Below are 20,470 nucleotides of genomic sequence, written 5' to 3' on the forward strand. Positions count from 1 at the left end.
TCTCTCACTCTATGGATGGAAGTGAAAACATGTGATGCGGCGGCTCAAGATTGTTTTGGATTTTATAGTGAAAATGTTATTCTTTAATTGACAAAAGTACCCTTTGGGTGTAGAGGAAGATATTCCTTTTTTGCTTAGCTAAATGGTTCATAGTGTACATGCATCAACACTATGAACCGGTCACAGTGTTCATTAAGTAAATCTGGAACATTAAGTAAATTTTGATAAAAAATTATTTTAGTCACAATTTTAGTTTGAATTTTTTTTAAATGATTTGTATTTAGCTCAAATTCATTAAACATTTTAATCCGATTATTTAGTAATTTATATGTGAATGTGGTATATTGGTCAAACTGTTTATTCAAACATTATATTAGTAAATTTTAACAGTTTGGTCTATTACTAAAAAGATAAAAATATGCTTGACCCAAAATAAAATTGAACAAATTATAAGCATTGAATATATATACATATTATAGAAACGTTAAATAATTTTTTTTGGATGCATTGAACTAATTTTATTTTTTTGGATGTATTTTATTACGAGAAACACAAAACTCTGGGACACAAAACCTAGACCCGAGAAAAAAGGACAAAAAGAGAAACTTATTAAAAGGAAAAGAAAATAAATTACATTACATAGTATTATGAGAATCATTCATAATAAATAAGGGTTAAATTTAAATATGTTTTTCGCCCAATTTGTGAATTTTGGTTTTTGTTTCTATAAAAAAATTTATATGTTCCTTAAGTTCCTTCTTCAGGCTATGTCCCTCCAGGTGCTTATCTGCATAGTCAGCTATCCTTTGCCATGATGCATCTAGAGATTTAATTTTTCCACGGTATTCATTTTCTTGCACGCCTTACAAATTTACTAAAATACTTTGTCCGCTATTTAAATAGCGGACACATTCCTAAAAACACCTTACCTTTATAACATCCGTTATTTAAGTAGCAGAAAACATTTTTATAAAAATTTAATCTTGATAACATTCGCTACTTAAGTAGCGGAAAGATAAAACTAGGAAACGCGTAGGACGGGTGACTAACCGATGAGTGGCAAAAAGAAATCTACCCGGTAGAACTTGCCAACGGCAGAGTCATCTTCGGCTTTTATACTTGATTTGATATCTATCACATGGGCCAAGCTAAAATGAACATAACTGAGGCCCAAAATATTCCAGTAACCTTAGCTATGATGTTTTCTCTTCGGGCCCTCCGTGTTTCTTTTATACCCCCCAATATTCCAATTTTGCCCTTGTGAAAAATTCGGTTCGCAGAAACCGAATTTTTTCTAGTGCAAATTCAGAGTAAATTTCGGTTTTTAGAAACCGAAATTTGTTTTCAAGGCAAAAAAAAACTTCGGTTTCTACGAACCGAAGTTTTTTTAAGGGCAAAATTGGAAACTCAGGGGGGATAAAAGATTCACGGGGGGTGGGGAGAGAAAACATCCTTAGCTATATCTCTCTTAATTTCTACTATGTTCTTTCCAACTTAACGGATTTTCCTTCAACCTGTTGATCACCACTATCGGTTTCAAGCTTAAATTTTGGAAGATACATAAATTTTGGAAGATCATATTTTGGCTGATTTTTTTTTTCTTTGCTTAAATGGTTTCTTTAAAGAAATTAATTATATCCCTTTGTTCTACACTCTCATAGAGTATGATCAACACATTGACAAAAAGAGCAAAACGAAGAAAAATTTTCAAATCCAAATCAATAAAACGAAGTATAATCTTGTCCTCCCACCAAATTTCATAATGCAATTTTTTACTAGATATAAGAAAACTTTTGTAGCTTCATCCAAGGAGTATAGGAACTCCAATGCCTCCAACAATAGAAAAAAAGTATTTTGGAACAACAATATTCTTGCGAAATTCATAAAATCCTAACCCAAAAAGTAAGCACAACAACTTAAACCAAACTAACTAATTTCAATTTGCAAACTACTTCCTTCATCCCAAAATCGGCTTAATCGCATATTTAGTCCCTTACATTTATTTTAGGTTTCAATTTGGTCTTTTATATTATTGATCTCAACATAAGTTAATTGATCTTTTTCGTTAAATTTTGAGTTAATTTTTTTTTAACTTTTAGTTAAATTTTGAGTTAATTTCTTCTAAAACTTTCACATAGTACTCTTTTAAGTGGTCCGCGTATGCAAATTCGTTAGACAAGTCGACGATTTAGACAAAATTTTGACTAAAAAGACCAACTTGTAATTTTTTAAACGTAAGGGACCAAATTAAAACCTAAAATAAACATAAGAGACCAAATATGCAATTAATCATCCCAAAATATAAGTAAAAATTAGTCAAAGACATTTGATGTATTTTGTTCAAAATTTAGACCAAATATATTCACTTTTGTTGACCAAATTTTTATTTATATTTTGTGACAGTATTAGTCACAATTTGATTCTTTTGCGTGCGGTTTAGTGGTTCAATTTGGTTTTAAAATTTAAATGAACATCCCTAGTTTTATTTTTCCTTTCCCTTATGATGCACCACAGTCATTGGTTAATCCTGTTTTCAGTATGCCATATGCCACATTACTGGCACCAACACCAACACCCAGATTGGAGTTAATGTGGACCAGAGAGACAATATGTTATTATTTTTTTGAAACAAGCACAAAGAGACAATATGTTATTATTATTACTTTGACATTTTGCTTGCACTGGGCTCTGTCTAATTGCAACTTGCATCATGCATGCTTCAGGGCCCATGTATATTGGATAAAAAAAAAAAAGTTAAGTTTCATGATACTATTGAAGAAAAAAATCAAGAAAGGCCATTCTAGTCATGATTTTTTTTTCTTCAGATTCAAACTATGTAATATCAAGATTCCGTCGTTTTAGTTCCCCACTAAATATGCTAGCTTATGACTGCACATAAAATGATGACATTGGGGGCAGAGCTCCTCAAGGCATGGCCTGAACATAAAGTGAAAATTATTTTTATTACTATAATATTAAAGTAAAATTATCTCCGTGAATTTAACTTTATTAGCAGATACATCACACTATATGTGCAGGAGTTGGGGTTCAAACCCTGGACATTCCACTTATTCACATTTAAGGTGAATTTTCTAACAACTAGACTACTTGACAAAAACAAAATATTCTCGCATTGTGGTATGTTTCTCGGATTGTGCCATTGTTCTGGTTTATAAATGTCTCATCTATGCAAATTGGTCCCTAAAGGGATGAAGTTGATTTTTTTTTTTTTTTTGATAAGCAAAGGGATGAAGTTGATAAATTTAGAGAGCAATCTACACTCTTTCTCACTTCTCTCATAAATATGTTATTTTACATAGTATATAATTACACTAATATTATTTGTCAAAAAATACACTAATATTATGATATGCATAACTTTACAATTTCACAAGAGAAATTATATACACATATACATCTAGTACATTTCACCGGTACCTAATCACTTAAGTAAATCAAATGTCTTCAAGAAGTAACTCAAGTGATTGAGCTAAGATACGAGAATGAGAGTCAGAAGGGGGTTAAGAATTCAAACTTTGACTACTAATACAATGTATTAACAACTAACATTTACCTATAAAAAACTCCATAAATCAAACAATTTTTTGCACTCAAACTCTACATGCATGTTATTTTTTTTACCATAGCATGACAAATGTTACCAAACAAAAAATGCAACAAAACAATGAACAGAATGAGAGAGGCAAATGACATCTTTGCCCTCAACAGGCTAAAAAAAAGATAACAAGTAGCCAAGAACAAGGCTAATTATGTAATCTTACTACTTTTAATTATTTACCACATAAAGTAATATCCTTCTTAGTTGGTCTAAAATTTAAAGCATTAAGACTATATATGCATAGATTAGTTCTTCTTGCTTTGACTGCTACAACATTAGAAGTGCTTTTGTAGCCAGGAACATTGCAAGATGAAGTTGAACTTCCAATTAAATTTGCTTGACATGTAGAAACAACTTCAGAATCTTCAGCACATCTAATTCCATCAATTGATGGTATTTCAAGCTTATACATTCCATACTTGTTTGTTGTTCTGTTCACTGAAAGTGTAATTTGTTCTGAAGTTTTAGCTGAAAGTGCTTTGAACATGCAATCTACTTTCACCTCAGCACCTGAACATTATATGAAAGCAAAATGTTTAAATAGGTGAACACTATGTTCATCGAAGCATAGTGTCTCTTAGTAGTGAGTAAAATGACGATTAGTTCAAATCGCCTCATATAGTTGCAAAAATATTTATAAATATTTTTCTCTGTCATCTCATAACTTCTAATTTTTTGATTGGGATAAAGATCCGTTATCTTGCATTTTTAGCATCTAATGACTTTTTTCAGAATTGTAAGAGTTAAGTATCTCCGTACTCCTTATAATTTATTCTTTGCTTATTAAAAAAAATAAATCTGTGACTCAAAATGACCAACCTATTTGTAAAAAAAATTGTCCCAGAATGACCGACTCATTTTAATTTTTAATACAAGATTATTTTTTATTTATTTTTCTAATTGTACATTTTAATTATCACTCCTTATAACACTTTCAATTCAATATTTTTGTTTGAAGCAAATATCTAAATATAAATATACCACGTGATATGGGTAATTTAGTAAAAGCACTTCTATCTCTTTTATTTATACATTTTTCTTAATTTGTGTGAATTGGTCAATTATATTACCCCATCCGATCCTTTTTCTTTGTCATTTTTAAAAACAATAAATAAATTAAGAAAGTGTATTTTTGCATCTTATCTTCTTATTATACCCTTATTTCAATTCACCAATAAATTCCTTTTATTTTTTTTGCACACACTTTATCTTTTCAATAAATTTAATATATTATGTACAAAAAAAATTAATATGTTATGTACAAAAAAACAACTTTAGTTTTTCAAATATATATTAAATCTTTTACGGTTTGAACAACTACTCCTAAATATTTAGAATTTATATGAGGGTATAATAGACAAAATATAATCTTAAATATCAAAAAGACAAATAATTTGAAACAATTTTTTTTTTCTTTCTAAAACGACAAAGAAAAAGGAACGGAGGGAGTAGTTATTTTGAAACGAAGGGTGTCCCCAATTTTTTTACTAAATTAACATTAATAGAGATACATTTGCTTGGACACAAGCATTTGAGCATAAGATTTAAGGGCGCGCGTGGACACAAATAAAAAAAATTAAAAGAAAAATAAAATTGTATTTTTTTTATTTCTGTGCCTAACAAATATTATTTATTTATGTGCCCATAGAATAGTTACTCACATTAACATTAGATGTCTCCAATTTTTTTTTTTTAAAAGAAGGTAAATAAACATTAATCACAATATTTGAACTCTTTGAGAACCAAGTAAGACATGCAAAGCAAACCATAAAATTAAGTTACAAGTTATACATTACCTGGCAAGAAGTAGCTATGTCTAGAAAAGCTGTTATTTGAGCAGAAATCACAATAAACAAAACCCATAACACTGATTTGAGAGATAGGAAACCTTGTTTTCCCTAACACTTTTGGTCTTGCAGGTTCAACTTCCAAAAACTGTGTAAAAAAAGGTAAAATAAGCAACATAGTAAGAGGATTCATTTTTCAAATTTTTGAATGATTTCAGAGCAATGGAAGATGGGTTTGGTGTGTGGATAAAAGAGTAGTAGTAGTTGTTAGTGGAGAATCAACTTCAAGGAGAAAAAAAGTTTGAAATAATTTTATCTTGTTTTTATTTATTTTTTTCTCACTAGAAACAAAGACATGTGAATGTTATTTGGCAAGACATAGAAATTATGAGTAGGAAAGAGAAGGGGTAAGAGATTCTTTTGTTTATGAGATGAGATTGTGTAATGTGTTAGGGGGTTTAAATAGAAGATATTTGTAGAGAAAAAAAATCAAAAGTTAATGCACATTAATGGATCTTGTGAGTAGTTATTATTTTATTTTTTTTGACAATATGAATAGTTATATTATGAAGGATTATTTATTGCTATCATGTTTTTTTTACTACCTTATCTTGAGTATAGAAATAAACAGGAAATAACTATTTCAATGTTAATTGAGGAATAGTTTTTACTTTTTAGTAAAGTAAGAATTGAGGTTAATTAATGAGTGTTTTAAGAAATGACCTCATCTTCTCAATCCTCATACAAGTTAGACGATACTAAAACTTTGTTTGCGAGTTAGAGAATACTTAGTTCGATACTAAAGTGGTGATATTTTTAAAATTTTAAGAAACACAATTTTTCAAACATTATAGATTATCATTTTTCAGTAAGTATACAATCTAAAATGGACAAAAAATAATGCAATAATCGGATATCATTGATCACTTAATTTGACTATTGGGTGATTGATTTTGAATGACACAAAATTGGCGGTTAACTAATATTAGAAAAATACTTGCATGGACCATTAATATTTGATCTAATTTGATCACACTCACATAGTTAAAAAAAAAAGTATAAAGAAAAAAGAATTAAATAATATGTATGTTTTGTTGTGTGTGTGACCAAATGATAACTAAGATCATACAAGTATTTCTCCTAATATTAATCGAGTTTGATTAGTTTGATTTATACTAGAATATGAAAAAGTCCAAATAGCCTATGTTTAAAATCTCCGGAATTAATTTTGAAGTGTAAATTTAATTTTAATATGTTTGATTACTTTTGAGTAGAATTATTTAATTTTAATATGTTTGATTCCTGATGTTATTTATTTAATTTTAATATGTTTGATTCCTTATGCATGGTGCATAAGACATGTTTATAGTCGCATATATAGGCGCAGATCCGGTGTACGTGCGTCTTGCAAAACTCTTCTTACAGGCCGTTGATTTTCATCAGACGGCCAAGAGTCTGCAGCATCCTGATCTTATCAAAACTGTCTGATCAATCATACGGTCCATATCACCCCCCTATTTTTTGTTTGTTGCTGCGCCCTGGGTTTTCTTGTGGGTCGGGCCTGTATTATTTCACAGCTAGCTGCACCCCTCCTGCTTACTTTCTGCACCCCTGCGATGTTATTTTTTTTGTTTTTATTTATTCATATAATTTATTTAATTTGTTTAATTAAAACAAAAAAATATAAAACGATAAAAACTTAAAAAATAAATTGTAATAAATAAAATGTGGATTAAAAGGGGATCGACGGGTTTACATCCGCTCATCCCTCGAATGACCGAACATTGACTGTGCGCTTAGCCTACCGGTTGTTTGTCTTCCGCAAATAAAATTAATAAATAAATTTGGATTAAAAAGGGGACGGGCGGGTTTACATCTGCTCATCCCTTGAATGATCGAACGCCAAGCTAGACAAATTAATATTAATCTTATTTGGTATTTTCGGAATCTCATCCTATTTGGTATGTTAAATGGTTTCAAGATGTTATACACTGAAACCATTAGTATTGTTAAATGGTTTTATATAATCATTAGTATTGTTAAACCATTAATATTGACTATGAGGCTAAAATAGATTTTTGAAATATTTTTTTTTTGGTTGATAGACGAAATGAAAAAGCCAATTTTTTTTTGTCTTGATTTTATGTAAAAGTTCTATTACAATTACTAAAATGATTTTATATAATATTTTAATTTTGCAATGGTACTCTAAATCATCTTAAAAAAGAACAATTAATGAGGGTAATTTTGAAAAAATAGCATTAAATAAAATTGGTTTTGGTGACCTTTGCTTATATTTAAGTCCAAAAAATTTTGTTGATTTTTGCTTATAAATAAGGTTGGAGGGAGTATATTTTTAACATATATATGTCCTTATGGCACATGTTAGCATAGCATGAAGCTAAAATTAATTGGTTTGTTTCTTACTAGTACACCTTAACTGAGATCTTAGGTGTTCACCAACAGGATTCACACAAAATTGGGTAGGATTGTGTTTGAAAACATTCCTAAGCATTAATCATGGAGTAGATTCTAGATCTCTACTCTAGTGTGTCCTCTGCATTTAAACCATTCATTCATCGAATTTATTTACTAGCTAGTACATTACAATTATGAAAAGTACCTAAAAATAGTAATTTATCAATTATAATAATACCAAAGTGAGCCGGATACTGGCGGTGAAAAAAAAAATTCAATAAAATATCACTACATTTATTTTCTTAACACGTGCCTTAACATTCTCCATATAAAAAAATGAGTCAACAAAATGAATATTTTTGCTTAAATTTTAAACCATAGATATTAAACCAAAGACATTAATATTTTTTTAGGTTATTATGATATCTGTAGAAGTTTTCACCGCTGTTAGTGAAGACTAATTAATCTCCGTCAAAAAATATGTGGGACACATAAGGTGAGTTCTCTCATTTCAACCGGATTTTCTACCACATTCTTAAGGGAACCAAGACCCTTACTACAACTTAGACCAATTCATTGTTAGTAGACATCAATATTTTTTGTTGTTAATAAATTGGATATCTCTACGCGTAATTATAGAGATGATTTTTCGAGTCTTGCAGCACTTAAATGAATGAAGAACTTTCTCTAAATATTCTATCACAGATGCATACTCTAATTAGAAATTGTATCTAGAAATTTGATTAAATTAGAATAAATCCACAATATTTCATCTAAATATTCTTGAAGTCATAGACATCAACTTTTATCGATACAATTTTTTTCTTATATTCAAAACCGAATATGCCATTTGTGTATCTTGGATGTAACTGAAACTGACATAAAAAGATGAGGCATTGAAGTAAAAGCATGAAATTGGGTTGGAGGAGTGTTAAAGAGCATTCATGTCATTCATGTGCACTTCAGAGCAGAGTTACTGCCATTGGAAGCCACTGGAAAGTGTCAATTTGGTGAAGGCATTAAAAGATGAAATTACTCACTTCTTATCCCTTCCCATAACAACAAAATAGTACTCCCTCAGTCCCAATTTGAATGAGTCATTTGCTCATTTCACATATATTAAGAAAAATGTATGAGTGAATAAAATATAATATTAATTTTACCAAATTACCCTTGTACTAAAATCCAATTTTAAAAAAGTAGATTCTATGCACTTTTCTCCAAAAGCATTTATAAGGGGTAAACATGGAAAAATGATATAGAAAAGTGAAATAGCTCAAGTATTATGAGACAATTTTTTTTTGTAAATGACTCATTTAAATTGGAACGGAAAGAGTAATACTGTCTGTTTATGCATTCCTCAATTTCTTAACTTTTTCTTTTGTATTATTCATTTATTTGCATTACCCATAATAAAATATAGATAATTATTGTGTGAAACACTTATTTATAAGTTATCTGGTTTTGCGAGTGAATATAATGATGCAAATGAAACGATTAACTGTTAGTTTGTTCTTCTTAGTTGCTAACTCTATAGGTAAATGGAACCACACTGAGACGAAGTGACTGTCTCACCCCTCACATTTTGTTTCAGTTAAGCAGGTTGAGCAAGTTAGGAGTAAGGAAAAAGCAGATGACTGATGTAATGGCCGAATTTAGCTCATGATGACTGATTTAATCTTTTCCTTCTTTTGTCATAGTTTGATGTTATTAGAACTAAGCATGATTGTTTTAGTTGTGTATTAAACATCTTAGACCTATGTATTGGATGTTGTCTGTAATTTTATTGTATCCAGTACTAATGATTAATGTCCATCTGAATTATTCTAGACAATTTTTTTGTATGGATGTTACAATAGTTTCCAAATTTACATACAATTCTCATAAAAAATTACGGCTTGATTATAGTTTTGATCTTCTTATTTTTCCATACTTTTAATTTCTTTCCAAATTTATACTTTTTCTTTTGTTTTTTGGATTCTGATGGGCCAATCATTTTTTATTCGAGATCGGGAGTTATAGTCGATTTTGTGGAAACTTTTGAGGCTGAGTTGATGTCTTCTGGTGGCTTGAAATCTGAGGGGTGCGTTTTTTATTTTGGGTTTAGGAGGTGGACCTCTCTTAGGTGGTGTTTGTTTTTGTGTTTATTTTTGGCGTTCCGCATATATACGACACCTTATTATGTAGTTACTTTTATGTCGGTCTCTGTTTGTCTTATGCAGAGACCTGATTATTGATATATTTGCCGTTAAAAAAAATTTATACTTTAAGTAATATGTAAAATTTTATTCTGCTCGATTTTGTCTGGACGAGTGGTGACATGCAAATATGCATGCATGATTTTTATTAAATAAATTTATATATAAGTTTATTAAAATATTTTACTTATTTTTATTTTTGTTTTATTAGAATAAATTAAGAGAATGTGAAGAATGAAGTGTCAATGTCATTGATGCATTTTAGCCTTGAAGTCCAAATGTCCAATATATATTTTATGGTACGTAGTGGGATCATTTCTTAATGAAAATCAAGTGAAATCAAGTCTGAACGCAACTAAAAGGTCAAGAAACCGTCGCCACAAGTTAGAAAAATACGAAAACTCAAGTGCTCTCTAACCGGAGTTTGGATTGCCTGCAGTTAAAAATCAACTGCAGGGTCCTGCTGTACACTATTTTTTATTTATTTTATAAATTATTTAAATTATAAATGGACAGTTTGCTCTATTGTGTGGGCCTGCAGTTGAACTCAACTGCAGGTGATCCTGATCCCTCTAACCGTGGCAAGTATTCCATAATTGTTTACGTGTTCTTTATTGGTTTTTGTTCGTCTTGTACAGATATTCGGTTAATAATATATTTACCGTTAAAAAAGTAGAGATGCACAGATCGTGTAAAGTATTTTTACACAATCATCCAATAAAAAACGATCAATTTGTTATGTCATATCAAGAAAGTGGGGTGAAGTGACAGAAAACATGATTGTTATTGATTAACAACATAAAATTATTTTACACTGTCAGTGCATATTTATTTTTCTCTATTTATTTTAAATCCAATGGATAGCCACTTTTATTAGTAAACCAAACCATTAAAAAATTAAAAAGATAAAAATATTACCGATTTTTTTAAAACAAAAAACATTAAAAATTGGATTTTTTTTAATTATTTTAAAAATAACTATTTTCTTTTTAAAATAAATTAATAATTAAAATACTATATAAATTATTAAATATTACGAGGGTGGATGACAGCAGTCGACCGTCGGAGCTCCGCCGCAATTTGCCGAAAAATCGCCTTCACTATCATGTTCGTCGAAGCTCCACCATACTAAGCCGCCAATGGTCCGACATTGACCTTCGCGTTGACCACCCGTCCTCGATCCACCAACAAATTTTAAATTATTAGGATGGTGTAGAAAGAAATTTTTTAGGTTTAGTAGAAAAATTGTTTGGGCCTAGTTAAAAATTTGTTTTGGACTGATTATACATAAATTCAATCATAATTATTTTTTCCTACCCCTACATTTAACTCTTTACCCCTACAAACAAACAATTTAATATTTCCATTATACCCTTTTTATTATTTTAACTCACCCCTACATTTAAGCAAAGTTACAAACTGAAAAACTCAAAAAATGAAATTCGAAGCTTAGCCATGGGTTAATCGTGGCTAACCTGGAAAATTTCGGAATTTAAGTTGCTTACGTTGTTTTCTTGAGATTTCCAGATTCTATAAACCTTGGCTAAAACTTTACCAGAATTTTTTTTATAATTGTTCCGGTTTACAATTATCTTACCGAAAAACTTCACTAAACCATTCCGAAATTTTCCAGTTTAGCCACGGTTTAACCGTGGCTAAATTTCGAAACTCATTTTTTGAGTTTTCCGGTCTGTAGCTTTGCTCAAATGTGGGGGTGAATTAAAATAATAAAAATGGTATTATCGGAATAATGAGTTGTTTGCAAGAGCTAAAGAGTTAAATGTAGGGGTAGAAATTTTTTTTTCTTAATCATAACATAAAATAAAATTCGGTTTTTAAGATAATTAAAAAAAATGGTTTGTACCAAAAAAATGTTTTAATTTATTTTTAAAAATCATATATTTTAATAGATTTTATTTTTATAAACAAATTGTGAGTATATAGAACTTGAACCTTGAACCTCAAACTTCTTAACTCTTAACTCAACTAGTTTAACCAATTGAGCTACCTATCCCATTTAAGATATCATAATTAATGGATAGATTGGACGAATCATATGTTTAATCATGGATGGATTGAATTTTATTTTTTAAAAAATTTACTGAATTCTAATGAATTAAGGGATTATCTTGATTCATCTATTAGTATTCAAATCCAAATCTATCCATTTTGCCACCTCCTTAAAATAATCCAAAATTTCAATAAAATAATTTAACTCATTAACTACAACCATTTATAGTCCTATTGAAAATCATAATTTTTTAATGGATTTTTTATTTTTAAAATCTATATCCACCCACTTGCCCGACCCAACCTACTTTTTTGGGTTGGATTGAGTGGGTTTGACTGGGTTGATTAGATTTGCCCAATCCATGTACACCCATATTCAAAGGTGAGGGAGTATGGTGTGCAGCGACTCTTGGTTGGTTTAGGGATTGTCGTTTCGGTTGTGGCTGATGCGACGAAGTTTATTGTTGAGAGGGATGGTTGGGGTGTTGGCATAGGTGGTTCTTTTGCTTTTGTTGTACTTTGGGAGCAATTTGGTTAGGGGTTTTTAAGGGATGTAATTGGTATTGGCGGATTTAGGTGTTTCCCGTTTATATTTCTTACTTTGTGTTGTACTCTTATGTGTACCGTGCTCGTCTTGAACTCGGTTCCATTATCAATTAGCCGTTCAAAAAAAAAAACCCATTACTTTAATATATAGCACCAGTATTACAACTTAAAAATTCATTTTCTCTTTGTTATTACACCAATTTGGTCGTAGCAAATATATATTGCTACACACCTCACCTATACCAACAACCAACAAGATGTAGATTGTATACAATTAATTATGCATGACTTTCTGAATAATTTCTTTCACGTAGCTAATGAACCATCAAATTAACTTATTATTGATACACACCCTAGCTCCCCCGTTCCTTTCATAAGTGGGGTATCCACCTTATGCTAGAACCGATAGAGTTTATTTGGGTGACGTGTTAGGCCTCGATGGATCAGAAGGATTACATGCCGTCTTGTTGCTTTGTCCTACATGTAGTTGATTCTTGACTCTCTTTTCCTGCGGATATTCTTCATCTCGTGGTGGTGCATTCGAGACGTTCTAGTTTACTGGTGGTATGGTACCTCGTTTTCTTATAAATTTTTTTTTTTATCTTAGAGATTGTAGTGTTCCAATGGAGTGTATTTCTTGTACCTCATTGATTTATCAAACTTTCTCTTATATTTTTTTGTTTTTATATTTATATATAATATATGAGCTTAATTGTTGTGAACTGTCGGTATAAATATTATTCTTTACACATACATCCAATAATGCGTTGCCAATCATTTAATGAATGTGACACATCACGTGTTTTTAAATATCATACATGATGTGTCAGTATATTATTGAATGCATGTGTAAAATAACTTTATTATTATCCTTAATATCACCACGGTAGACATCTAGTACTTTATTAAAATAATACTCCCTCAGGACACAATTATAAGCAAAAACCACTTTTTAGGTTTATTGAAAAAATAATGTATCGTCAATAATATAGACTGGATACATTATTTTTTTAATGAATCTAAAAAGTGTTTTTTTGTTTATAATTGTGTCCGGAGAGGGTATAAGGTATTAAAAACACGATTTATACTAACACATTTTTTAAAAAAAATATATAATGATAATACCAATAACTTGAGAGAACAAAAAACTACTCATATTAAAGAGTAACAAATAACATTGATTGCAAACATGTCATAATATTATTATTAAACGAAGAGCCAAATACATAACCATTCTTCAATAGAATAAAAAACTACATAGACAAATCCAAAATGTGAAATTGATCCCCCAAAGCACTTTCTCAATACAATTAAAAATAACATTGACATGAAAATAAAATCAAAACTGAATCATTAAAAAACAAACACAAAAACTGAATTTAAAGTTTAAGCGACAGATCAAGCCCAGAAGATTCGGAATCAGATGATTCTTCTTCAATAGGAGCCAAATTATTTGCAGAAGATTCTCCAATTTTTAGAATTGCACCATTTCCATTATTTGTATAACCAACTTCATCTTCAGTTCTTGAAGTAGTTGCACCACCACCAATGCCTAGACTTGCAACCCCACTATTAATACCCAGCATATTATTTTTGAAGCTTACAAGAGAAGGATTTAATATATCATGCAAACTCAAAGTACCATAACCAACCCTAGGGCCAAAATAGGGTGATTTTTGAATCATTGACTCCATTCTAATTCCAAGTGGCCTATAGTAGTTATAAGTTGGAAAGGGAGTAATAGGATAATTTAAATAAGGGTTAAAACGAGGTTGCCCTAAATTAAAAGCACCACCTTCATACCTTTGTTTAATATGTTGCATGTGTAACGCACGTTCTGCTTTGTGAGCATTTTGATGCCCACCTAATGCTTGTAAAGAAGAATATTGGCCCTTGCAGTAAGAGCATGAATAAAACTTTGCAGAAGATGAAGAACCAACTTGGTCAGGGCTAAAAAAGTTGTGCTCTTGCACTTTAGACCCACGATCCAAATCATCTTTCGATAGATTCACAAAGTCAATTGATGACTTGTTTGAATCAGAGTCTGGAAGTTGATTTTGTTTGTTCTCATCTGGATGTTGAGAAGTGGAAGAGCTATTAGATGATTCAGACGTCATGTTATAAATTGTATATCACAAACTATACTTTGTGTTTTTCTGATTTAATGATAAGAAAAGCCATAAGAAGGGTTATATTTATATAAAAAAAAAATGTTGGAGTTAATGTAAATATCTTTAGGAATATTTAAGGAAAAATGACATCTTTTGGAATATATAGATTGAAAGTTTGAAACGATGCGAGTAAAAACATTGCACCGAATGATATGTACAAGAATATATTTGCCTTCCTAAATTGGATGTAATAATTTAGACTACATTAATGAAAAGAGAAGCTTATAAGATAGGTTATTTATTAAAAAAATATTTGAGTTAAAGCAAATATTTTTTACTAATTTTTGACGTATTACTTTTTACTAATTAGGATGGAAAATGTGAAACGATATGATATGGCTCATATTTTCTGCTATACAGGCTGGCTTAAGGCTTCAAACGTTAGTAAAAATTACTACCAAAATTTAGCAAAAAAATATTACCAAATTAAAATTAGGCCTTTTTTTTTGTTTTAGTTAATAAAATTAATGCTTTAAATTTTTTAAGAAAATTCCAATTTAAGTAAGGCTTTGAATTACTACCAAAATTTAGTCAATAAAATAATATTATCAAAATAAAAGTAAGCCTTTATTGTTTTAGTTAATAAAATTAAGGGTAGATTAGAAAAAACTTAAAATTAAGGGTAGATTAGAAAAAACTTAAAATTAATGCTATAAATTTTTTAAGAAAATTCCAATTAAGTTAGGCTTTAAATTACCACCAAAATAAAAAAAAATATGACCATTATAAAATTAAGCCTTTTTTTATTTTAGTTAATACAATTAATGCTTTAAATTGCGTGTTGAAATATTATTAATGTTTATTTTTTAACAAAATTCAATTCATAGTACCAAAAAGAGTTTCAAATACATATTAGGCTTAATTCATTTTTATGTATTTTAATAAAATTGCAATTTTGGCCTCATTTCTATTTACGCAATTTTTGTCCCTAACTTGAAAATTTTGATCAACGTCATGATTTTGCTCATCAAATTTGACGACGTTGCAAATAATTAAATAAAACTACAAATTCTCAATAAAATGAAGTTTTCTAATTAATAAATTAAAATCATCAATCCCACCAAATTTAAATGTTGTGTAAAATTTGTATGTTTTTTAATCGATTAACTTGTTTAAAAAAATTGATTAATATAAAAGTTCTACTGTATAATATTTGTTTTACTCTATTAAATTTGCTTAAAAAAAACATTAATGCATAATCAATTTTAAAAATTTTGCTTACACCTAATTAAAAATAAATAACTGTTAGCTAAGCTCAGCAAAAGTCAAATTTAGAATCAATCAATTTCTCCTTAATTAACCGAGTTCCCCTCATTTGAATTTTTGAAGCGATCCAATATGAGTTAGTTAAATATTTCCCAACTTTACAAAGGTCCACGAAGGTTGTAGGAGTGTTAGAATTAGTCAAAGCTCATTAGAATTTCATGTTTATCGTGTCACTAACTGAATCAACTATTGACACATTGCATGGACGTTCTAATGAGAAACAAATCCATGATTATTTCATTGCATATGTATATAAACCGTCTGATAAAAATCAACGGCTCAGATCAGTTACAGCGTGAAACTGCATGCTTTTTCCATAGCAGCAAATCCGGATCCGTTCTAATGAGGTAATGTACTTGTGGATAGAGGAAATGGAAAATGCAAACCGCTAAGGAAGGATGACAAAATAGTTGAGTCAGATTTTGTAGGCAAAGTTATTTTAGTGTTTGAATGTAAATAATACGTACGCTTGTATATTGTAAAGAATGAGCTTTGTGCATGGTGTATGCTATAAATGTGAGCTACAAGAGAAATCAGAGAATGACGCGGAACAAGCTTAAGCCAAAGATGAGAAAATTCTTATTCATGCAACTTAATGATTACAAGCACTATGATCAATGTCATATACTAGAGGATGAAACTAACTATCTTTTTTTTTTTGAATAACAAACAGTTTATAAACCAACAATCAAGGCATAAGAAGGGCCAAGAGAGGGGGAGGAAAAAAAATACAAGTATTAGATGTGGTCATCTAATTCTAACAAGAGAACAAACACCACCCCCACCTAAACAGAGAGGAAAAAACACCCATCCCAAAAAGCTAAACTTCAGAACACCTACACCTTAGGATCATCTTAATCAGTTGGGAACTAACTATTACATCCTAATTAACTAACTATTACAACCAACTTAATCAGTTGGGAACTGCCTAACTAACTCCAATTGGCAGTTAGCTTTTGTGGCAAGTAAGTGTAGATTTAGTTGTTTTCTTTGTCTTTCAGAATATAGACAAACATACAAGTTATTTATGTTTTTTTTTTATTTTTTTATTTTTTATCCCTTTAAGAAGCCCCGAAAAATTTGGCACACCTATAGAGGCCCTAAGACATAAATAAGTTCATGCCTTTTTCTTTTTATGGCCAAACATGTTCATGCCTTGGTATAAATAAAATTCAGTTTCATCATAAAATGTATTAATACTAGTTAAATAATAGTAGTCTATTAAACCCCATGATTTTTTTTACCATGTTGTTTTGGTACGAAATTTTCACTGTCGTTAGCGATGACTAATCTCCGTCGAGGAACCTGTGGGGCACACAAGGTGCGTTCTCCCCTCCCAACCGAATTTTTTCCATACATATGAGTTAGAAATCGAACCCTTGACCAGATGCTTACTATTAGTATACTATAATTTATGTTATGTGAATATAGTTTAGTTGATAGGAATATTGCACGTAATATGTATAGACTAATGTTCGAACTCTGGTACATCCAATTTTTCTAAATGGTAAGAGTGTTTGGTCCCTCAAGTAGGTGGTCAAAAGTTCAATTTCGGACTCATGCATATGAAAAAAGTTCAATTGAGAGAGAATAATTTAGTACTTAAAACATGATAGCAAAAAAAAAAAACATCGACAATGTAAACAAAAATAATCTCTATAAATAAAATAGATTAGTTAGTTTTCGACCCCTGGTGTTATACGTTTCTGGATCCATCACTGCTTACCACTTAGACCAATCCATAGATTCACTTTTTATTTTGCAATCAGACAAACCCATAGAAAACTAAACACATGCTAGTTTACTATTACAGTTTTTAATAAGACAAATTCTAAGTTTTGGTCTATTCACCTCAAGTTTTGTATCTTCTTTTTAATCTATGAAATCAAAAAATTTAGTGATATATAGATAGATAGGTAACCAAATAAACAATGGATGAAATCTATGAAAACAAAAAATTTAGTGCGGTAATCAAACAATTAATATGAATAAGATGCATGACATCTTTTCTTTTTTGTTGCAAAAAAAATATGAATAAGATGCCATGCATTCAAAAAAAAAATATGAATAAGAAAATATAGTTTTTTTACCAAGACACTAATTACTTCAGTTAGAGATAGCAATTAAATTATCAATAACATTGATTTTAAACATGTAATGGTATTTATGATATAAAAAAAAAAGATATAAAAAAATAAATAAACATGTAATGGTATTTTGTCAAAAAAATATGTAATGGTACGTATAATTTACACGAAGAGGCAAATACATATCCATCCTTCAGTAGAACAAGCCTACATACATAGCCAAATTCAAGATGTGAAATTTATCCTCCAAAGCACTGTCTCAAAAAAAATTAAAAATAACAACATTGACATGGAAATAAAATATAAAAACTGAATTATTCAAAAAATATAATATAAAACTGAATTTAAAGCTTAAGTGACAAATCAACCGTAGAAGATTCACAATCAGAGAGTTCTTCTTCAATATTTGCCTTTGAATTATCAATATCATTCATGGTAGATGTAGAAGCCACAATATTTGTAGAAGATTTTCCAAGTTTTAGAATATCACCATTTTTATTATTTCTTCCAATTTCATCATCAATTCTTGAAGTAGTTGCACCCCCAATACCTAGACTTGCAACCCCACTATTGCTTCCTTGAATATTTTTTCTCAAGCTAACAAGATTTGGGTTTAATATGTCTTGCAAACATAAAGCACCATGATCAATCCTAGGGCTAATATAAGGTGATTTTTGAATCAATGATTTCATTCTAATCCCAAGTGGCCTATAAGGTGTAAAAGGAGTAATAGGATAAGGTGTAAAAGGTTCAATAGGAGAAGGTGTAAAAGGAGTAATACGATAATTTAAATAAGGGTTAAAAGGAAGTTGCCCTAAACCTAAAGAACCATCTTCGTACCTTTGATGAATTAGTTGCTTTTGTATTGCACGTTCTGTTCTATGAGCATTTTGGTGTCCTTTTAATGCTCGTAAAGAAGAATATTGGCTCTTGCCGTAGAAGCATGAATAAGACTTTGAATTAGAATTATTCTTTTCATTGTTGTGATTAGGAAAATAAGATGAAGAACCAACTTGGACAGGGCTAAAAAAGTTGTGCTCTTGCACTTCAGACCCACGAATCAAATCATTTTTTAATAGATTTACAAAGTCAATTGACTTGTTCGAATTAGAGTTTGGAAGTTGATTTTGTTTGTTATCATCTTCATGTTGGGAAGTGGAAGAGCTGCTGCAGGAGGATTCAGTTGCCATGGTACAAATGACAAACTATATTTTGTGTTTTTTCTGATTTTATGATAAGAAAAGCTTATAAGAAGGGTTATTTATATAAAAATGTTTGAGTTAGTGCAAATATCTTTAGGAATATTATTTAAGGAAAGGGACATCTTTAGAAATAAAGATTGAAAGTTAATTTGAAACGATGTGAGTAAAAATATTGCACTGATTGATTTGTACAGGAATATAGACTACATTAATGAAATGAGAAGGTTAGAAGAAGGGTTATTTATTAAAAAAATATTTGAGTCAATGCAACTATTCATTACTATAAAGATTGAAAATTTGAGACGATATGAGGAAAAAATATAGCACCGATTGACTTGAAACGATTTGGGATGTAATTTTTGCTTCATTAATGAATGATAGGTCTTATATTTTCTTCTATACTCTACTTAAATTTTATTTTACCTCGCGGTCGAACTCCGAATTATTAGGCCCTGATCTTCCCTTACAAGCTAGAGGGTTAATACCAAAAAAGAAATAAACTTTTTTTAGTTAATAAAAATAAGGCTTTAAAAATCTTATTAATTTTTCTTTTTTGTAAAAAGTTAATATATATATATATATATATATATATATATATATATATATATATATATATATATATATATATATAGTTTTGGTCCCAACATGTTAGCAGAGAGATTGCGTAGGAATGGAGAGTCTTTTTTTTTGTCTTGGCAATGGACTGAACAATTATCAGAGAGTGAAGAGTAAATGGTGGTGGTTGATCTTAAGGAGCTGTTGTTTGGTTTTTCTTTGTTGTGGCAAGTGTGAGTGGTTAAGTCCCACATTGTTTAGAAAAGTGGAGGTTGAACACTTTATAAAGTGAAATGACCCATAAACCTAACACCTTAAAGTTTTGGGTAAGAGTGTGGTGTCCAACTCACTTGTAGAGTTGTTCTTAAGCCCAATATGGATGATCCCCGACTGCCCCCTCGTGATGACCCAACAGTGGTATCAGAGCCGATGGTTCGACGAAGGGTTGAACTGGCTCCTTGTATCGAAAGTCTTCCTGACAAAGGTGGTCAGGCGGCGAGTCCCGTGGTGCAGTGTGACTTACGGCGGTATAAGTGTAGGATGAAGAAAGCTTCCGCTTGAGGGGGAGCATATCCAAGAGTGGATGAACTCACACTTGAGGGGGAGATTGT

The 20,470-nt window shown here is 30.2% G+C and overlaps 3 protein-coding genes across 3 annotated transcripts; all 3 read right to left on the bottom strand.

Annotated features, from left to right (window-relative positions):
* Window positions 1-3,521: 3,521 nt before the first annotated feature.
* On the bottom strand, window positions 3,522-5,839 carry LOC123891440 (major pollen allergen Ole e 1). The gene is made up of 2 exons (XM_045941316.1): window positions 5,416-5,839; window positions 3,522-4,129 (listed from the first exon to the last, which is right to left on the bottom strand). Exons 1-2 carry the CDS (start codon window positions 5,597-5,599, stop codon window positions 3,792-3,794), a joined length of 522 nt encoding a protein of 173 aa, XP_045797272.1. The 5' UTR covers window positions 5,600-5,839; the 3' UTR covers window positions 3,522-3,791.
* Window positions 5,840-13,929: 8,090 nt separating this feature from the next.
* LOC123892086 (zinc finger protein 3-like) lies at window positions 13,930-14,695 on the bottom strand. The gene has a single exon (XM_045941932.1). The coding sequence runs from the start codon at window positions 14,693-14,695 to the stop codon at window positions 13,958-13,960; it is 738 nt and encodes a 245-aa protein (XP_045797888.1). The 3' UTR covers window positions 13,930-13,957.
* Window positions 14,696-18,446: 3,751 nt separating this feature from the next.
* LOC123892087 lies at window positions 18,447-19,292 on the bottom strand. The gene has a single exon (XM_045941933.1). The coding sequence runs from the start codon at window positions 19,290-19,292 to the stop codon at window positions 18,447-18,449; it is 846 nt and encodes a 281-aa protein (XP_045797889.1).
* Window positions 19,293-20,470: the final 1,178 nt, after the last annotated feature.

This window comes from Trifolium pratense, linkage group LG6 (assembly GCF_020283565.1).
Source record: "Trifolium pratense cultivar HEN17-A07 linkage group LG6, ARS_RC_1.1, whole genome shotgun sequence".
In the NCBI taxonomy this organism is placed as follows: Eukaryota; Viridiplantae; Streptophyta; class Magnoliopsida; order Fabales; family Fabaceae; genus Trifolium; species Trifolium pratense.